Below are 20,715 nucleotides of genomic sequence, written 5' to 3'. Positions count from 1 at the left end.
TGAGAAGCGTACCTGTACCACGGCACCAGTGCAGACGGGGCATTGAATAAAAGACCAACCCAGTGTCTGTCACACACAAAAGTGGATTCAGGGTTGCGTTGGCAACATTCAGTGCTAGCCATCGGTCAGCAGGTACACTTCATTTAGCAGATGCTGCTTTTGTCATTTCGACAGTATAACTGTCATAATTATGGAAGGCACTGCTCCCGATAATTACACATTTCATACAAAAAGGTGATTTAAAAACTATTTATAGTGAACTCTGTCACTGATAAATAAATAACAATAAATACACATACGGTTTGCTTCAGTGCCATATGGGTTTTGATCTTCTCCCTTGATATATGAAAGGCCAAAGATTAGGTCTCATGTTAGAAAATGGTCATTACAATGATAAAACTAAGTGTAAACAATCTGATTTTCTTAATTCTGCATGTAATTTGAATACTTGTGGTAACAGTATTTTTTCAATATTTTGTCCAAAATATTGACAAAATAGTCTGTAATACTGGCATGTTGGTGTAATACTCAGTTTATGCAAATTCTGACTGAAAAAGAGCAGAGGAACATATTCCACCACAGTATGAAGTTCTAACCCTTATTGTACACCGGCTATATTGTGCGTGCATGGTGGCTGAGCCAATAAGCTGCCATGATTACATGATTACAAAAACATGATTACATTGTTCATGCCTGTGGCCTCTTCACTGAAAAAGAGAATGTTTGAACCAACTTAAAAAAGTGTTACAATTTGTAAAAAACCTGAATGAATTAAGTTGTTTGAACTTAAGTATGAAAGTTAAATCAACTCTAACTTACAAACTTAAGTTCAAACAACTTAATTCATTCAGGTTTTTACAAATTGTAACCCTTTTTTAATTTGGTTCAAACATTCTTTTTTAGGTGTTCCTTAGAACTATGGTGTGTGTGTGTATATATATATATATATATATATATATATATATATATATATATATACACACACACACACACACACCTGTTTGATTTCAAAATTACTACCTACAGATTTTTCTTTCTATTTCTGATATCCTACTGTACTATATGTATGCATGTGTGCAATTTCATTTTTTTAAATATATAATACTGCAATTTATCTACTTAACCCACTGCTGCTAACAGGTTTAAGTTGTGTTCTTTTAGCAGGGATGAATCTACGAATATTATTTTTAGATGGGAACAATGTCAATGATCCATATTACACCCTTGCCAAATTAGAAAAAAAGTTACGACCGTTTTTGAGACGTCACAATAAAAAAATCGACGATAAACGATAAACCGACGATGCCGATGATTACAATGGACGCTGCGCCACGACATAGGGTTAGCGGCCTATCGGTCTGTGTCACTTGCATCACGTGTGACAAATATGTGCTGCCTCTATTCTCCAGAGCAGTGGAGTAGCCGCAACCCAAGAGACATCTGGGGTGTTACCCCCATGCAAGTGATGGACAAGGTGTAATCTGTTAATATGGCGACCAAAATTAAAATAAACATGCCACCCAGCTGTCACGCAAACACAATTCATCCGGTGTGTCTCAAGCACTCGGACTCACTTGCACAGCCAGCTCAGGCCTGAAGTAATGAGTCAACAGCAGTAGTGGCAGTACAGGGCCTCAGAATTCTAATTATTAGGGTACCCAAGCTGACAAACAGCTGTCACTGCTGTGTACTTTTCCCACACTAGGACACTTCTAACTCACCAGGGTTACCAATTATTGAATGATTCTGATTAACGTAAAGCCTTCTCTGTATTTACGTTCCATGTAGAATATTGGTTTGTGTTTGCATTATCTATCAAAACACTCAATTGTAAAATGGCTGTGAGATAAGTCTGTATACATTACACATGGGGGCTCCTCAATCAAAGTAAGTCCACTGGAATATTTCTGATAGCACCAAAGACCATAGTTACCTCATTTTTCACTTGAAAACCCAAACTGAAAAGCTTAGACACTATAAAGTAGTCATTATTAGCACCAATATATTTAATGTCCCATGATTTTTGTTCTTTAGGATATTATTGCAATTACAATAATAATAAAAAATGAAACAAAACATTTTTTTAAATGGTGAAAATGAGTTCATTTGAACTTTCAGGAATTAGCAGTCATCACTAGCACCAAAAAGTGAATGCCCCATGGTGATTTTTTTGTTCATGTGGATATTACTGTAATTACAATAACAAGATCTACTTTGAAAATCTTGAAGGTTTAACCTGATTCCACTTGAACCTTCAGTAAATAGTACAAATCAGTCATCAACAGCATCAATATAGTCAATGTCACATGGACATTTTTTGCCAAAACGTTATTCTGACAAAAGTGCCAAAAATGTGACCATAAGGATTACATAGCTACATCTGACTACTTATGAGGGTGAGTTAAATTTTAGCAATAATGTTTAGCTTTTGGAACAGTTCTGGGGAGGTTAAGTAGTGAAAGTGTCGAAAATGATCTAAGTTATTGCTAATAATATTATTTATACCAAAAAAAAAAAAAAAAACCCAGATACACCATTTCCTGAGTCAAGTTAAGCAAATTTAAGATTTTCCTGAATGTTTTTGTAATGCCTGTTGTGGACGGTGGCCAATCTATAAACAAGGGAGGAAAGAGGTGAGATACTTTTCAGATTTCATTATCCAAAGACCAGATGTCCCCAGCTACTGAGTTTGCACAACCCTGAATGGTCCAGGTTGCCATAGCGAACTGGTTGCGGAACAGGTCAGTGTCAGTGCTGGGGTCGTCAGTCTTGAGGTCTTCGAGGTGGCTGGTCAGCGCTTTTAAAGTGTGAGGGCCAGAGCCCAGAAGGATATGACGGAAAGGATTCTGTGTGGGGGACACATACGGGGACAGGAAGTTCCTTTCCACCTAAACGAGGAATGGGGCAGATGGAGACAAACACTGTAATGGTTTGATTCTTTCATCAGAGAAAACAAGTCATCAGCCCTGGTTTTATCTTACCGCCATGATGCGATCATTGATAACCCGACACAACTCGATGTCTTCCAGATCGCTGTCCTCGATGTCTTCTGCCAGGCCGCGAGAAGCGCGGTTAAAGGAGCCAGAAGCCGACATCAACCACTGCACTGTAAGGTCCCTGGGCAACAGCTGAGGCTGCAACTGGAAAGAGGAGCATAGCAACATGACAGTTAATATTCTGAATAATAATGACTAAAATAATCATTCTGGATTCCACAGCAGATCCACTGATAGAGTTTCGCAAAAAACGATTCAAAGGAACGCACCTTCTGAACAACACGGAATTTCCTGCTGATGTCTAACACATGTGAACTAATAACGGTGGCATACTTCTGCAGACCCATCCGCAGCAAGTGGTCATGAACCAGCCGCAGTGTCATGTGACCTGCAAACCGAGCTGCAGTCACCGCCAGCGCGGGGGCCTGGTTGGAAGTGAATGAATTCAGCTTCTCACGCGTGTCTAACATTGTGCCATAGAATGGGTAATCCTACAAAGAACAAACCAGCTGCATTAAGAACGATTATAAACGTGTTAAGACATTCAACAAGTTCATCATCGTAGTTAATTATACAAAACCTCAGAAAGACAACTTACATCAGACACCTCTTCCGACATAGATGTAGTGAATCTAAATGAGACTGAAGGAATGCCAGAAAAAGCAAGGAAGGGATAAGCAGCACTCTCCAACCTGAAAGACTCCAATCTAGAAAAAGGAGAAAAACAATAAAATATTTGGAAACACAAAATCACATCATTATAGTTGTGGTTGAAAGTTGACATACATCATCGGCATGAACGTCATGGTCATTTTGGGCTTCTAATGCTTTCTTTGAACTGTTCGTTTGCCAGGGTGGAATGATTGTAAAGAAGACATCATTAATGGCTTTAAAAAACAAGAATTGGGTGCACAATTTGGACTTATTTTGATCTTGTCTAATCCATGCATGATCAAAATTTTAAACACAGGCTCAAATATAAACACACACCCCCATGAATATTTGGTTAAATGCCCTTTAACAAGCGGAGCCTTGATCAGATGCTTTTTGTAGCCAGCAACAAGCTTCTGGCATAATTCTGGCAGATATTTGACCACTCTTCTTGGCAGAATTAGTAGAATTCAATTGAACTGCTTGGCATTCTGGCACAAACCCAGCTTTTAAGCTTAATCCACAAATTTTCAACAGAGTTGTGGTCGGGCTTTGGGAAGGCCATTCTAGAGTCCTTTAGGTGTCTCCTGGCAAACTCCAGGTGGGCTGTCATGTGTCTTTCACTAAGGAGTGACTTCTGTCTGCTCACTCTACCATACAGGCCTGATTGTTGGATTGCTGCAGAGATGGTTGTCCTTCTGGAAGGTTCTCCTCTCCACAGAGGAATGTTGGAGCTCTGAAAGAGTGATCATCGGGTTCTTGGTCACCTCTCTGACTAAGGCCCTTCTCTCCCGATGGCTCAGTTTAGACGGGTGGTCAGCTCTAGGAAGAGTCCGGGTGGATCCAAACTTCTTCTATGTGTGAATGATGGAGGCCACTGTCCTCATTTGGACCTTCAAAGTAGCAGAAATGTTTCTGTACCCTTCCCCAGATTTGTGCCTCGAGACAATCCTGTCTCTGAGGTCTACATACAATTCCCCTGACTTCATGCTTGGTTTGTAGTCTGACATGCACTGTCAACTGTGGGACCTTATATGTAGACAGGTGTGCATGTTTCCAAATCATGTTCAGTCAACTGAATTGACCACAGGTTGACTCCAATTAAGCTGTAGAAACATCTCAAGGATTAACAGTGAAAACAGGATGCACCTGAGCTCAATTTTGAACTTCATGGCAAAGGCTGTGAAGACTTACGTACATGTGATTTCTTCGTTTTTTATTTTAATAAATTTGCAAAAATGTCAAAAAGCTTTTTTCACATTGTCATTAAGGGGTATTGTGTAAAGAAGTTTGAGGGAAAAAAATTTAATTTAATCCATTTTGCAATAGGATTGTACCATAAAATGTGGGAGAAATGCAAGCTGTCAGTGCTTTCTGGATGCACTGTACGTAAATCTCTGTCCACAGGCATATATTCTACTGTAAAATAGCATCCTTTTATTAATTTACATGTGAAGCACATCTAGGCTCCTCCAACCTGCTGAGAATCTTCTAGCCAATATCTGCCAAACATGGCAATGACTTTCTGACACTGTTTAAAATGGCTGGATGTGTCCAAAGGAAGGGAAACATATGGATTTGAATCAACCTACGCTACAAGCCAAAAAGTGACACTTACATGGTCTTTTCCCAGTTTGCAGACTTTCCAAACTGAGAATACAGAGTCAGAACAGCACTGTTTGGGGTGTTTACCTAAAAACAAAACAGGAACCAAATAAATCAGACATGCATCATATTTCAACATTCTAAAAATACACAGAGAAAACCATCCAGCAAAATAAGTTCAATAGAAATATAGAATAATCACTTTTGTTTTCATTCCCATTTTTCATGCATTAATGTGAAGGACCTACGATTTCTTTTATGCACACAAAAGGCTTATTTATTTCTAAATTTGTTCACAAATATGTTAAAACTCATTTGAGTGAGCACTTCAATTTTGCCCCATAATCCATCCAGCTGACAGGTGTGGCATATCAAGATGCTGATTATTGCACAGGTGAACCTCACACCGGTCACAACAACAAAATAAAACACATGTAACTGTGGCCCTGCAATAGACTGTGTACCCCTCCTCAAATTATAAAATTTAGAGTGAGGGGCCAGCTGGTTCCTAACTTGAAAACTGTAGGGGCCTCCCCAAATTTCAAGGAACCATGATGCAACTTAAAAAAAATTCTGGGAGGAATTTGGCAACTTTATATCCGATTTGACAACTTATGCTAATGACTTCCTGATTCTCTATGGCATCAAAATCCATTTAAATACGCCTTCTGATCCTCTTAGTAAATCATTTATAGACATTACAGAAATGCTGGGATTTCACCAATGCATTCAGGGGCCAACCCACGATAGCGGAATCAACCTGGATTTGGTCCTCATTTGTGGTATTACAGTCTCAGATATTAACATTACTTCTCTTATGTCAGCTGTTTCGGTTGCTCACTTATTACGTTTACAGTTTTATTATCCTGTCCACTGGGACAGCATACTTGTAAGTCGTGTCGGCATCACATCAGCTCCTCAACCATAAATTAACTTGGAGCCAGGCTGATATTTTAGCATGACCTTCTGGACATAATCATTCAGTACATAGTACATCCTTGGTTCAAATCCCAGCCTGACAAGAAAATCACTAAGGGCACTTGGGCAAGGTCCTTAATCCCCTAGTTGCTCCCGCTGTGTAGAGAGCACCTTGTGTGGCAGCATCCTGACATCGGGTGAATGTGAGGCATTATTGTAAAGCACTTTGAGTGTCTGGTGCAGATGGAAACACACTATATAAATGCAGTCCGTTTACTCTGTTTGTGAGTTACTCTGACCAAAGCATTATACTGTAACTACTCTGACCATAGTTAAACTGTAACTACTCTTACCACAGAGTTAAACTGTAACTACTCTGACCATAGTTAAACTCTAACTACTCTGACCATAGGGTTATACTGTAACTACTCTGACCACAGAGTTAAACTGTAACTACTCTGACCATAGGGTTATACTCTAACTACTCTGACCATAGTTAAACTGTAACTACTCTGACCATAGGGTTATACTGTAACTACTCTGACCACAGAGTTAAACTGTAACTACTCTGACCATAGGGTTAAACTGTAACTACTTTGACCATAGAGCTATACTGTAACTACTCTGACCATAGGGTTATACTGTAACTACTCTGACCATAGCGTTAAAGTGTAACTACTTTGACCATAGAGTTATACTGTAACTACTCTGACCATAGGGTTATACTGTAACTACTCTGGCCATAGTTAAACTGTAACTACTCTGACCATAGGGTTATACTGTAACTACTGTGACCACAGGGTTATACTGTAACTACTCTGACCATAGGGTTAAACTGTAACTACTCTGACCAAAGCATTATACTGTAATTACTCTGACCATAGGGCTATACTGTAACTACTCTGACCACAGGGTTATACTGTAACTACTCTGACCATAGTTAAACTGTAACTACTCTGACCACAGGGTTATACTGTAACTACTCTGACCACAGGGTTATACTGTAACTACTCTGACCATAGTTAAACTGTAACTACTCTGACCATAGGGTTATACTGTAACTACTCTGACCACAGGGTTATACTGTAACTACTCTGACCATAGGGTTATACTGTAACTACTCTGACCACAGGGTTATAACGTAACTCGTGCAACCTGATAAATTATGCTAACAGGGCTAATGGTGAATCATGACTAATGGCATCAGTGATACTAATCCTTTTCTCTCAAAAATTCTTGAAAGGGTAGTTGTAAAACAGCTAACTGATCATCTGCAGAGGAATGGTCTATTTGAAGAGTTTCAGTCAGGGTTTAGAATTCATCATAGTACAGAAACAGCATTAGTGAAGGTTACAAATGATCTTCTTATGGCCTCAGACAGTGGACTCATCTCTGTGCTTGTTCTGTTAGACATCAGTGCTGCTTTTGATACTGTTGACCATAAAATTTTATTACAGAGATTAGAGCATGCCATAGGTATTAAAGGCACTGCGCTGCGGTGGTTTGAATCATATTTATCTAATAGATTACAATTTGTTCATGTAAATGGGGAATCTTCTTCACAGACTAAGGTTAATTATGGAGTTCCACAAGGTTCTGTGCTAGGACCAATTTTATTCACTTCACTCCCTTAGGCAGCATTATTAGACAGCATTGCTTAAATTTTCATTGTTACGCAGATGATACCCAGCTTTATCTATCCATGAAGCCAGAGGACACACACCAATTAGCTAAACTGCAGGATTGTCTTACAGACATAAAGACATGGATGTCCTCTAATTTCCTGCTTTTAAACTCAAATAAAACTGAAGTTATTGTACTTGGCCCCACAAATCTTAGAAACATGGTGTCTAACCAGATCCTTACTCTGGATGGCATTACCCTGACCTCTAGTAATACTGTGAGAAATCTTGGAGTCATTTTTGATCAGGATATGTCATTCAATGTGCATATTAAACAAATATGTAGGACTGCTTTTTTGCATTTGCGCAATATCTCTAAAATTAGAAAGGTCTTGTCTCAGAGTGATGCTGAAAAACTAATTCATGCATTTATTTCCTCTAGGCTGGACTATTGTAATTCATTATTATCAGGTTGTCCTAAAAGTTCCCTGAAAAGCCTTCAGTTAATTCAAAATGCTGCAGCTAGAGTACTGACAGGGACTAGAAGGAGAGAGCATATCTCACCCATATTGGCCTCTCTTCATTGGCTTCCTGTTAATTCTAGAAGAGAATTTAAAATTCTTCTTCTTACTTATAAGGTTTTGAATAATCAGGTCCCATCTTATCTTAGGGACGTCATATTACCATATCACCCCAATAGAGCGCTTCGCTCTCAGACTGCAGGCTTACTTGTAGTTCCTAGGGTTTGTAAGAGTAGAATGGGAGGCAGAGCCTTCAGCTTTCAGGCTCCTCTCCTCTGGAACCAGCTCCCAATTCAGATCAGGGAGACAGACACCCTCTCTACTTTTAAGATTAGGCTTAAAACTTTCCTTTTTGCTAAAGCTTATAGTTAGGGCTGGATCAGGTGACCCTGAACCATCCCTTAGTTATGCTGCTATAGACGTAGACTGCTGGGGGGTTCCCATGATGCACTGAGTGTTTCTTTCTCTTTTTGCTCTGTATGCACCACTCTGCATTTAATCATTAGTGATTGATCTCTGCTCCCCTCCACAGCATGTCTCTTTCCTGGTTCTCTCCCTCAGCCCCAACCAGTCCCAGCAGAAGACTGCCCATCCCTGAGCCTGGTTCTGCTGGAGGTTTCTTCCTGTTAAAAGGGAGTTTTTCCTTCCCACTGTCGCCAAGTGCTTGCTCACAGGGGGTCGTTTTGACCGTTGGGGTTTTTCTGTAATTATTGTATGGCTTTGCCTTACAATATAAAGCACCTTGGGGCAACTGTTTGTTGTGATTTGGTGGTATATAAATAAAATTGATTTGATTTGATCATTGACTAATCACTAAATTATTAATTGTGATTGTTTATTATCACAACTTTTGGTGAAGATAATTTTGTATTCACAGCCTTTGTTTTATGTGATAACATTATCACACAACTTCACATCCTTCAGCAACAAATAAACCTTTTAAGTGTGTCTGACAGACGTTTCTCAGTATAATCTGTTCAAATAAATTTGGCCAGCCATCAGCTCATCTGTACTTTCAATACTTTCTAAATATTTGTCCATGAGTTTGAAAATATGCCACTTCTTCGTTGGTGTAACAAAGAAAACTGCCATCATTATAGACTTTACCAGACTGCTCCAGACGAATGGCGTGGTAAGGAGCTGGCTTTCTAATCAGTGGTTGTAAAAACATTTACTGAGGAAAACACACACACACACACGTGCACCTCTGCAGTTAAATGCTTCCCAACATGTCTAATAATATTTTATTGTATTCAGTGGTCAGGAGAAGCATTTTGCTGTGGTGTTTTGCACGGTGCATCTCCTCCATTTAATCATCCAACTAAATGCCAGACTGGATAAAATCTTTTGAATGCAGAGTGAAATGTTTAAAACAAAACAATCTTAAAATAGGCCCCAGGTTCAAAAAGGTCAAAATTCTCCTTTAACTCTGGGTGTGTGTTAGCGTCTGCTGAAAGCTGCCCGGCTGTGAGTTTACCTCCTTCAGTGTGCTTTCAACCAGGCCGAACATCAAAGGACTGGCTGCCACTTTAAATCTGCTCTGACCTGCAAAAGGAGTTCAACACATTCACACGGCTGTGCCTAGAAAAATGGACATGCTTGTAAAATGAACTCAGGAGCAACGCAAAAGCCTTGGAATCGGCACAACTTCACTTAAAGTTAAGTGTCATTTCTGTTTGTCTCTGTATTCATAGTGACCTTGGTTGAAGTGTATCACACAGCATCACATGTAAAAGGCAGTTTGTCCACCTCATTTACAATAAAATGTTCATGTTTATGACACAAGTGTTGTGCTACAGGGAATAACTGTATAACAAACAGAAGGACGTGTGAGACTAATTTCAAGTTTTGCAAGAAACAAAGGCTTCCATCCACACAACAGGGCAACATCATGAAGTGGGACGAGACTCGTTTGTACCTCCAACAACACCGTCCAGGTTGATGTATGAGAAGACTTTCATGCTTAGAGAAGACAGATAACCCTAAACACACAAAATAAACAAATAAATACAAACAATAAATTGGAGCATGGGAAACTGTCTCATTAAGGCCCTGTCACATGATTTAGCCAGCGTATGCCAACCGAATTAAAAAACATTGGCATAAGTCCAAAAAGTTAAGGCAGTCCTTCTCAAATAGTGGGGGGGCAGTGCGATGCCTATGGCAAGCCAACAGTGCCACAATTACGGCACTTTCAGTCGCGTTTCACCAAAAAAAAAAAAAAAAAAAAAAAAAAAAGCTGTAAAAAAACGCCATTTTGTCAGTTATTACGGCGCTTTTTACGCCGTAATTAAAGACAACGGCCTTAAATGCGCCGTAATGTGTCAAACAATACGCCGATGCACACAACGCGCGTCTGTGCACTTCACAACGCTTCAATACGTTTCTGTCTTTCTTGAGTTTAGGTGTTTTACGTCCCCACTTCTTTAACTGTATTTGTAGCGTAGTGGTAAAGCGTCTGTCTTTCACTTAGAGCCTTGCGGGTTCAAATCCCGTGAGTAACTTTATATATATATATATATATATATATATATATATATATATATATATATATATATATATATATATATATATATAATACTCCCATTACGATTAAGAATATCTTTTCCAAGAACGTCCTGGCCAAGATAAACAGCAGCAAATACAAAGCACAGTTACACGCTTACACAGACACAAACAAAAGGCAAATAAAAAGATGATAAAAATTTAAATTACAAGCATACTATAGAAGCAAGTGCATATTATGGAGCTGGACTCAAGTGCTCTCAATTTGGATTTAAAAGTGCTTAGTGAAATTAATACTGGATCTTCTGGTGGCCAGAGCAGGCCACCCCTGAGAGTATAACTGACAGTGGGGTGTCAACACTTTGTAGGAATAATTTTACAATTTTGGTATCTACAGTTGCAGAAACTCATCAAGTTTTTTCTCTTTTGTAGGCTCTTCTTCAAAATTTTAAAATTATTCATGTAACGTTTGATATAAATATTTGAAACCAAGGAGTGTTTTTGTGTTCACCCTGTAGTTTTCGTACTAAGGGAATTTCATTCTTTTCTGCTGTGAGGTTAAAAAGACATGCAAGAGGCTTCACTACAAATTGGTACTATGATGGAAATTTTGAAACGTTATTAAATCTCTCTCGGTGAGTAAAAAGCTCTCAGGTTCTACCTACTTATGTTTTAAAGGATACTGTTCCTGTCTATGATAGGATGTAGATGTTGAATCGTTTTAACAAACATTTTATATTGTTTGGCTCTTTATTTGACTCTGTGGGATCTGTTGCTGTGAAATCGTGCAAGGCCTCCTAATGTCCGCTGGTCAACCTTTCAAATTTGTACCTTTCTCGGTTCAGGAAGTTCATAAAGTCCTTAAAGCTCTACATCATAGATCCTTACTTTTTGAAGCTGGCAACATGCAACGGGTAACTCAGCTCGTAGTGAAATAAAAGTTTTTGCGTTATTCATTCTCTGAAAAATTCTGCCACCATGGTATCTTTTGAGCACACATACTAAACAATAGGTATGCAACAAATACTATAAATATTGGAATACATTGCAACCATGTCAGTAAACAAGACTGCAGAAACCTGTGTGCACTGTCAATTTTTGCTCTCACCTACCTGCAATGAAGATACGAAATTCTTGGACTGTACGTGGTGCCACTCAACTAACCAGTACTACTGCATCGATCCTGGATGTTGTTCACAGAGACTGACATATTGACAGACAGAAAATAAATCTAAATTTTATTAAAGAAATTACACCTTGAATTAGCTAACAAATGCTATTTTAACATTTTATGTATCTTTGAACAACTTTATACAACATCCAGTGACTATCTTATCAACAGTAATTATCAACATCCAGTGATTATCAACAGCCAAGATTCTCTTGTCAAAACGAAGTAAGATATGTTACTCAGTATGTTTGTAATCACTGCATTTTTCACCTTTAACTCACTGTGCAGCACAGTTTACATAGCAGACTCTTACAACTTCACATATAGCAGTCCGAGCAAGATACCTTTCAGCACATAACAGGACCAAACTCAAGGTCAAAGGTCATGGTCACAGGAATGTCAAACTCTAAATTCAACTAAACAACTTTCCTGGTCAAAATTTTTCAAAGTGTGCCTCCAAATTTGGCATGAAAACAGTGAATGGCCTTGTCCATAAGCCATTACTTGGGATAAGTGATCAACCTGGACTATCAGGGTTTACTTAAGGTCAAAGGTGACGTAAACTAGGTCAAATTTCAAATTACAGTAAAACACGTCATGTAATACACAAAATCAAAAGGGCTTGATGAGAGGATCCAGAAAATATCTATCTTTGAAAGTTATGGCATCATCACAATAAAACCTGAAAAGTTAAAAAAAATTTTAAGGGTGTGGAAAAACCATGAAAGTCATCAATGCAGACTCTTGCAATGTCACATATAGCAGTCCTACCAAGATACCTTTCAGCACACAAAAGAATAAAGCTCAAGGTCAAAGGAATGTCAAACACTAAAATAAACAAAACAACTTTCCTGGTTGCAATTTTTCAAAGTTTGTCTCCAAATTTGGCATGAAAATAGTGAATGGCCTTGCCAGTCAGTCTCTCTTCATGGTGGTCATTCCTCGTGGTAGTCTGTCTCGTTCATCTTTTGGTCAGTACCTACATTTTAACATATTAATTTAATAGTTAATGCAAATTAGACTCATTGTAAGTAATAATAATAATATATATATATATATAGAGAGAGAGAGAGAGAGAGAGAGAGAGAGAGAGAGAGAGAGAGAGAGAGAGAGAGAGAGAGAGAGAGAGAGAGAGAAATAAGTATTTGAACATCCTGCAATTTTGCAAGTTCTCCCACTTAGAAATCATGGAGGGGTCTGAAATTTTCATCTTAGGTGCATGTCCACTGTGAGAGACATAAACTAAAAAAAAAAAAAAAAATCCAGAAATCATAATGTATGATTTTTTTTTTTATAATTTATTTGTATGTTACTGCTGCAAATAAGTATTTCACCACCTGTGAAAATCAATGTTAGTATTTGGTACAGTAGCCTTTGTTTGCAATTACAGAGGTCAAACTGTTTCCTGTAGTTTCTCACCAGGTTTGCACACATTGTAGCAGGGATTTCGGCCCATTCTTCCACACAGATCTTCTCTAGATCAGCCAGGTTACTGGGCTGTCGCTGAGAAACACGGAGTTTGAGCTCCCTCCAAAGATTTTCTATTGGGTTTAGGTCTGGAGACTGGCTAGGCCACTCCAGAACCTTGATATGTTTCTTACGGAGCCACTCCTTGGTTATCCTGGCTGTGTGCTTCGGGGTCATTGTCATGCTGGAAGACCCATCCACGACCCATCTTCAATGCTCTAACTGAGGGAAGGAGGTTGTTCTCTCTGTTGTAATTAAGGCCAAAAAGTTCTATTTTGGTCTCATCTGAGCACATAACTTTCTCCCATGATTCCTCTGGATCATCCACATGGTCATGGGCAAACTTAAGATGGGCCTGGACGTGTGCTGATTTAAGAAGGGGAACTTTCCGTGCCATGCATGATTTTAACCCATGACGTCTTTACCCACAGTAACCTTGGAAACAGTGCCAGCTCGGTGCCAGCTCTCTTCAGGTCATTGACCAGCTCCTCCCGTGCAGTTCTGGGCTGATTCCTCACCTTTCTTAGGATCACTGATACACCACGAGGTGGGATCTTGCATGGAGCCCCAGTCCGAGGGAGACTGACAGTCATGTTTAGATTCTTCCATTTTCTAATAATTGCTCCAACAGTTGATCTCTTTCACCAAGCTGCTTGGCAATTGCCCCGTAGCCCTTTCCAGCCTTGTGGAGGTCTACAATTTTGTCTCTGGTGTCTTTGAACAGCTCTTTGGTCTTAGCCATGTTAGTAGTTGGAGTCTTACTGATTGTGTGGGGTGGACAGGCATCTTTATGCAGCTAACAACCTCAAATAGGTGCTTCTAATTTGGAATAATAAGTGGAGTGGAGGTGACTTTTTAGAGGTGGACTAACAGGTCTTCAAGGGCCAGAATTCCTGCTGATTGACAGGTGTTGAAGTATTTATTTGCAGCAGTAACATGCAAATAAATTATTAAAACAATCATACATTGTGATTTCTGGATTTTTTTTTTTTTTTTTAGATTATGTCTCTCACAGTGAACATGCACCTAAGATGAAAATTTCAGATGCCTCCATGATTTCTAAGTGGGAGAACTTGCAAAATCGCAGGGTGTTCAAATACTGATTTTCCTCACTGTATATATTACGAGCTGAGTTACCCATTGTACGCATGGGTAATGGAGAGGAATTGTAGCCATGCAATACAAAATCAGTTGCCAGCTTCAAAAAGTAAGGATCTATGATGTAGAGCTTTAAGGACTTTATGAACTTCCTGAACCGAGAAAGGTACAAATTTGAAAGGTTGACCAGCGGACATTAGGAGGCCTTGCTAGATTTCACAGCAACAGATCCCACAGAGTCAAACAAAAAGCCAGACGATATAAAATGTTTGTTAAAACGATTCAACATCTACATCCTATCATAGACAGGAACAGTATCCTTTAAAACATAAGTAGGTAGAACCTGAGAGCTTTTTACTCACCGAGAGAGATTTAATTACATTTCAAAATTTCCATCATAGTACCAATTTGTAGTGAAGCCTCTTGCATGTCTTTTTAACCTCACAGCAGAAAAGAATGAAATTCCCTTAGTACGAAAACTACAGGGTGAACACAAAAACACTCCTTGGTTTCAAATATTTATATCAAACGTTACATGAATAATTTTAAAATTTTGAAGAAGAGCCTACAAAAGAGAAAAAACTTGATGAGTTTCTGCAACTGTAGATACCAAAATTGTAAAATTATTCCTACAAAATGTTGACACCCTACTGTCAGTTATACTCTCAGGGGTGGCCTGCTCTGGCCACCAGAAGATCCAGTATTAATTTCACTAAGCGCTTTTAACCCCTTAACGCCCATCGTCGCATATATGCTACAATCTCTGACTCAAATATGCAACTTACCAAATTGACCTGTATGCCCATTGTCGCAAATTTGCAACATACCATCATTATTATTATAACATTATAACATAAAGTCATTACCAGAATACCCAATATTACTAGTTTTTGTGCAAAAGTAAAATTAATAATCTCAACATTATTTACCATCTACTTAAAGGCAAAAACACACACAAAACATTTTTTTATATACAGCTATATAAATTCGGGCGTTAAGGGGTTAAATCCAAATTGAGAGCACTTGAGTCCAGCTCCATAATATGCACTTGCTTTTATAGTATGCTTGTAATTTAAATTTTTATCATCTTTTTATTTGCCTTTTGTTTGTGTCTGCCAGCGTATGCCAACCGAATTAAAAAACATTGGCATAAGTCCAAAAAGTTAAGGCAGTCCTTCTCAAATAGTGGGGGGGCAGTGCGATGCCTATGGCAAGCCAACAGTGCCACAATTACGGCACTTTCAGTCGCGTTTCACCAAAAAAAAAAAAAAAAAAAAAAAAAAAAGCTGTAAAAAAACGCCATTTTGTCAGTTATTACGGCGCTTTTTACGCCGTAATTAAAGACAACGGCCTTAAATGCGCCGTAATGTGTCAAACAATACGCCGATGCACACAACGCGCGTCTGTGCACTTCACAACGCTTCAATACGTTTCTGTCTTTCTTGAGTTTAGGTGTTTTACGTCCCCACTTCTTTAACTGTATTTGTAGCGTAGTGGTAAAGCGTCTGTCTTTCACTTAGAGCCTTGCGGGTTCAAATCCCGTGAGTAACTTTATATATATATATATATATATATATATATATATATATATATATATATATATATATATATATATATATATATAATACTCCCATTACGATTAAGAATATCTTTTCCAAGAACGTCCTGGCCAAGATAAACAGCAGCAAATACAAAGCACAGTTACACGCTTACACAGACACAAACAAAAGGCAAATAAAAAGATGATAAAAATTTAAATTACAAGCATACTATAGAAGCAAGTGCATATTATGGAGCTGGACTCAAGTGCTCTCAATTTGGATTTAAAAGTGCTTAGTGAAATTAATACTGGATCTTCTGGTGGCCAGAGCAGGCCACCCCTGAGAGTATAACTGACAGTGGGGTGTCAACACTTTGTAGGAATAATTTTACAATTTTGGTATCTACAGTTGCAGAAACTCATCAAGTTTTTTCTCTTTTGTAGGCTCTTCTTCAAAATTTTAAAATTATTCATGTAACGTTTGATATAAATATTTGAAACCAAGGAGTGTTTTTGTGTTCACCCTGTAGTTTTCGTACTAAGGGAATTTCATTCTTTTCTGCTGTGAGGTTAAAAAGACATGCAAGAGGCTTCACTACAAATTGGTACTATGATGGAAATTTTGAAACGTTATTAAATCTCTCTCGGTGAGTAAAAAGCTCTCAGGTTCTACCTACTTATGTTTTAAAGGATACTGTTCCTGTCTATGATAGGATGTAGATGTTGAATCGTTTTAACAAACATTTTATATTGTTTGGCTCTTTATTTGACTCTGTGGGATCTGTTGCTGTGAAATCGTGCAAGGCCTCCTAATGTCCGCTGGTCAACCTTTCAAATTTGTACCTTTCTCGGTTCAGGAAGTTCATAAAGTCCTTAAAGCTCTACATCATAGATCCTTACTTTTTGAAGCTGGCAACATGCAACGGGTAACTCAGCTCGTAGTGAAATAAAAGTTTTTGCGTTATTCATTCTCTGAAAAATTCTGCCACCATGGTATCTTTTGAGCACACATACTAAACAATAGGTATGCAACAAATACTATAAATATTGGAATACATTGCAACCATGTCAGTAAACAAGACTGCAGAAACCTGTGTGCACTGTCAATTTTTGCTCTCACCTACCTGCAATGAAGATACGAAATTCTTGGACTGTACGTGGTGCCACTCAACTAACCAGTACTACTGCATCGATCCTGGATGTTGTTCACAGAGACTGACATATTGACAGACAGAAAATAAATCTAAATTTTATTAAAGAAATTACACCTTGAATTAGCTAACAAATGCTATTTTAACATTTTATGTATCTTTGAACAACTTTATACAACATCCAGTGACTATCTTATCACAGTAATTATCAACATCCAGTGATTATCAACAGCCAAGATTCTCTTGTCAAAACGAAGTAAGATATGTTACTCAGTATGTTTGTAATCACTGCATTTTTCACCTTTAACTCACTGTGCAGCACAGTTTACATAGCAGACTCTTACAACTTCACATATAGCAGTCCGAGCAAGATACCTTTCAGCACATAACAGGACCAAACTCAAGGTCAAAGGTCATGGTCACAGGAATGTCAAACTCTAAATTCAACTAAACAACTTTCCTGGTCAAAATTTTTCAAAGTGTGCCTCCAAATTTGGCATGAAAACAGTGAATGGCCTTGTCCATAAGCCATTACTTGGGATAAGTGATCAACCTGGACTATCAGGGTTTACTTAAGGTCAAAGGTGACGTAAACTAGGTCAAATTTCAAATTACAGTAAAACACGTCATGTAATACACAAAATCAAAAGGGCTTGATGAGAGGATCCAGAAAATATCTATCTTTGAAAGTTATGGCATCATCACAATAAAACCTGAAAAGTTAAAAAAATTTTAAGGGTGTGGAAAAACCATGAAAGTCATCAATGCAGACTCTTGCAATGTCACATATAGCAGTCCTACCAAGATACCTTTCAGCACACAAAAGAATAAAGCTCAAGGTCAAAGGAATGTCAAACACTAAAATAAACAAAACAACTTTCCTGGTTGCAATTTTTCAAAGTTTGTCTCCAAATTTGGCATGAAAATAGTGAATGGCCTTGCCAGTCAGTCTCTCTTCATGGTGGTCATTCCTCGTGGTAGTCTGTCTCGTTCATCTTTTGGTCAGTACCTACATTTTAACATATTAATTTAATAGTTAATGCAAATTAGACTCATTGTAAGTAATAATAATAATATATATATATATATATAGAGAGAGAGAGAGAGAGAGAGAGAGAGAGAGAGAGAGAGAGAGAGAGAGAGAGAGAGAGAGAGAGAGAGAGAAATAAGTATTTGAACATCCTGCAATTTTGCAAGTTCTCCCACTTAGAAATCATGGAGGGGTCTGAAATTTTCATCTTAGGTGCATGTCCACTGTGAGAGACATAAACTAAAAAAAAAAAAAAATCCAGAAATCATAATGTATGATTTTTTTTTTTATAATTTATTTGTATGTTACTGCTGCAAATAAGTATTTCACCACCTGTGAAAATCAATGTTAGTATTTGGTACAGTAGCCTTTGTTTGCAATTACAGAGGTCAAACTGTTTCCTGTAGTTTCTCACCAGGTTTGCACACATTGTAGCAGGGATTTCGGCCCATTCTTCCACACAGATCTTCTCTAGATCAGCCAGGTTACTGGGCTGTCGCTGAGAAACACGGAGTTTGAGCTCCCTCCAAAGATTTTCTATTGGGTTTAGGTCTGGAGACTGGCTAGGCCACTCCAGAACCTTGATATGTTTCTTACGGAGCCACTCCTTGGTTATCCTGGCTGTGTGCTTCGGGGTCATTGTCATGCTGGAAGACCCATCCACGACCCATCTTCAATGCTCTAACTGAGGGAAGGAGGTTGTTCTCTCTGTTGTAATTAAGGCCAAAAAGTTCTATTTTGGTCTCATCTGAGCACATAACTTTCTCCCATGATTCCTCTGCATCATCCACATGGTCATGGGCAAACTTAAGATGGGCCTGGACGTGTGCTGATTTAAGAAGGGGAACTTTCCGTGCCATGCATGATTTTAACCCATGACGTCTTTACCCACAGTAACCTTGGAAACAGTGCCAGCTCGGTGCCAGCTCTCTTCAGGTCATTGACCAGCTCCTCCCGTGCAGTTCTGGGCTGATTCCTCACCTTTCTTAGGATCACTGATACACCACGAGGTGGGATCTTGCATGGAGCCCCAGTCCGAGGGAGACTGACAGTCATGTTTAGATTCTTCCATTTTCTAATAATTGCTCCAACAGTTGATCTCTTTCACCAAGCTGCTTGGCAATTGCCCCGTAGCCCTTTCCAGCCTTGTGGAGGTCTACAATTTTGTCTCTGGTGTCTTTGAACAGCTCTTTGGTCTTAGCCATGTTAGTAGTTGGAGTCTTACTGATTGTGTGGGGTGGACAGGCATCTTTATGCAGCTAACAACCTCAAATAGGTGCTTCTAATTTGGAATAATAAGTGGAGTGGAGGTGACTTTTTAGAGGTGGACTAACAGGTCTTCGAGGGCCAGAATTCCTGCTGATTGACAGGTGTTGAAGTATTTATTTGCAGCAGTAACATGCAAATAAATTATTAAAACAATCATACATTGTGATTTCTGGATTTTTTTTTTTTTTTTTAGATTATGTCTCTCACAGTGAACATGCACCTAAGATGAAAATTTCAGATGCCTCCATGATTTCTAAGTGGGAGAACTTGCAAAATCGCAGGGTGTTCAAATACTGATTTTCCTCACTGTATATATTACGAGCTGAGTTACCCATTGTACGCATGGGTAATGGAGAGGAATTGTAGCCATGCAATACAAAATCAGTTGCCAGCTTCAAAAAGTAAGGATCTATGATGTAGAGCTTTAAGGACTTTATGAACTTCCTGAACCGAGAAAGGTACAAATTTGAAAGGTTGACCAGCGGACATTAGGAGGCCTTGCTAGATTTCACAGCAACAGATCCCACAGAGTCAAACAAAAAGCCAGACGATATAAAATGTTTGTTAAAACGATTCAACATCTACATCCTATCATAGACAGGAACAGTATCCTTTAAAACATAAGTAGGTAGAACCTGAGAGCTTTTTACTCACCGAGAGAGATTTAATTACATTTCAAAATTTCCATCATAGTACCAATTTGTAGTGAAGCCTCTTGCATGTCTTTTTAACCTCACAGCAGAAAAGAATGAAATTCCCTTAGTACGAAAACTACAGGGTGAACACAAAAACACTCCTTGGTTTCAAATATTTATATCAAACGTTACATGAATAATTTTAAAATTTTGAAGAAGAGCCTACAAAAGAGAAAAAACTTGATGAGTTTCTGCAACTGTAGATACCAAAATTGTAAAATTATTCCTACAAAATGTTGACACCCTACTGTCAGTTATACTCTCAGGGGTGGCCTGCTCTGGCCACCAGAAGATCCAGTATTAATTTCACTAAGCGCTTTTAACCCCTTAACGCCCATCGTCGCATATATGCTACAATCTCTGACTCAAATATGCAACTTACCAAATTGACCTGTATGCCCATTGTCGCAAATTTGCAACATACCATCATTATTATTATAACATTATAACATAAAGTCATTACCAGAATACCCAAT

General features: G+C 38.5%; 1 protein-coding gene across 3 annotated transcripts in view; it reads right to left on the bottom strand.

The window, feature by feature from the left end:
• Nucleotides 1-1,045: 1,045 nt before the first annotated feature.
• Nucleotides 1,046-20,715, bottom strand: part of tfr1a (transferrin receptor 1a) — a 98,592-nt gene continuing 78,922 nt past the window's right edge. For all 3 annotated transcript variants that reach the window (XM_034184122.1, XM_034184123.1, XM_034184124.1), the window contains 7 exons: nt 10,232-10,295; nt 9,791-9,858; nt 5,266-5,339; nt 3,595-3,703; nt 3,266-3,487; nt 2,982-3,140; nt 1,046-2,888 (listed from right to left, as the gene is read on the bottom strand). In XM_034184122.1, the coding sequence (XP_034040013.1) occupies nt 2,646-2,888; nt 2,982-3,140; nt 3,266-3,487; nt 3,595-3,703; nt 5,266-5,339; nt 9,791-9,858; nt 10,232-10,295 (939 nt within the window). In that variant the 3' untranslated portion in view covers nt 1,046-2,645. The remainder of the gene's footprint in view (nt 2,889-2,981; nt 3,141-3,265; nt 3,488-3,594; nt 3,704-5,265; nt 5,340-9,790; nt 9,859-10,231; nt 10,296-20,715) is intronic.

The sequence above is a fragment of the Thalassophryne amazonica genome, chromosome 12 (genome assembly GCF_902500255.1).
Source record: "Thalassophryne amazonica chromosome 12, fThaAma1.1, whole genome shotgun sequence".
Classification (NCBI taxonomy): domain Eukaryota; kingdom Metazoa; phylum Chordata; class Actinopteri; order Batrachoidiformes; family Batrachoididae; genus Thalassophryne; species Thalassophryne amazonica.
The sequence above is the reverse complement of the archived record's forward strand: the minus strand, read 5'-3'. Positions and strand labels throughout refer to the sequence as shown.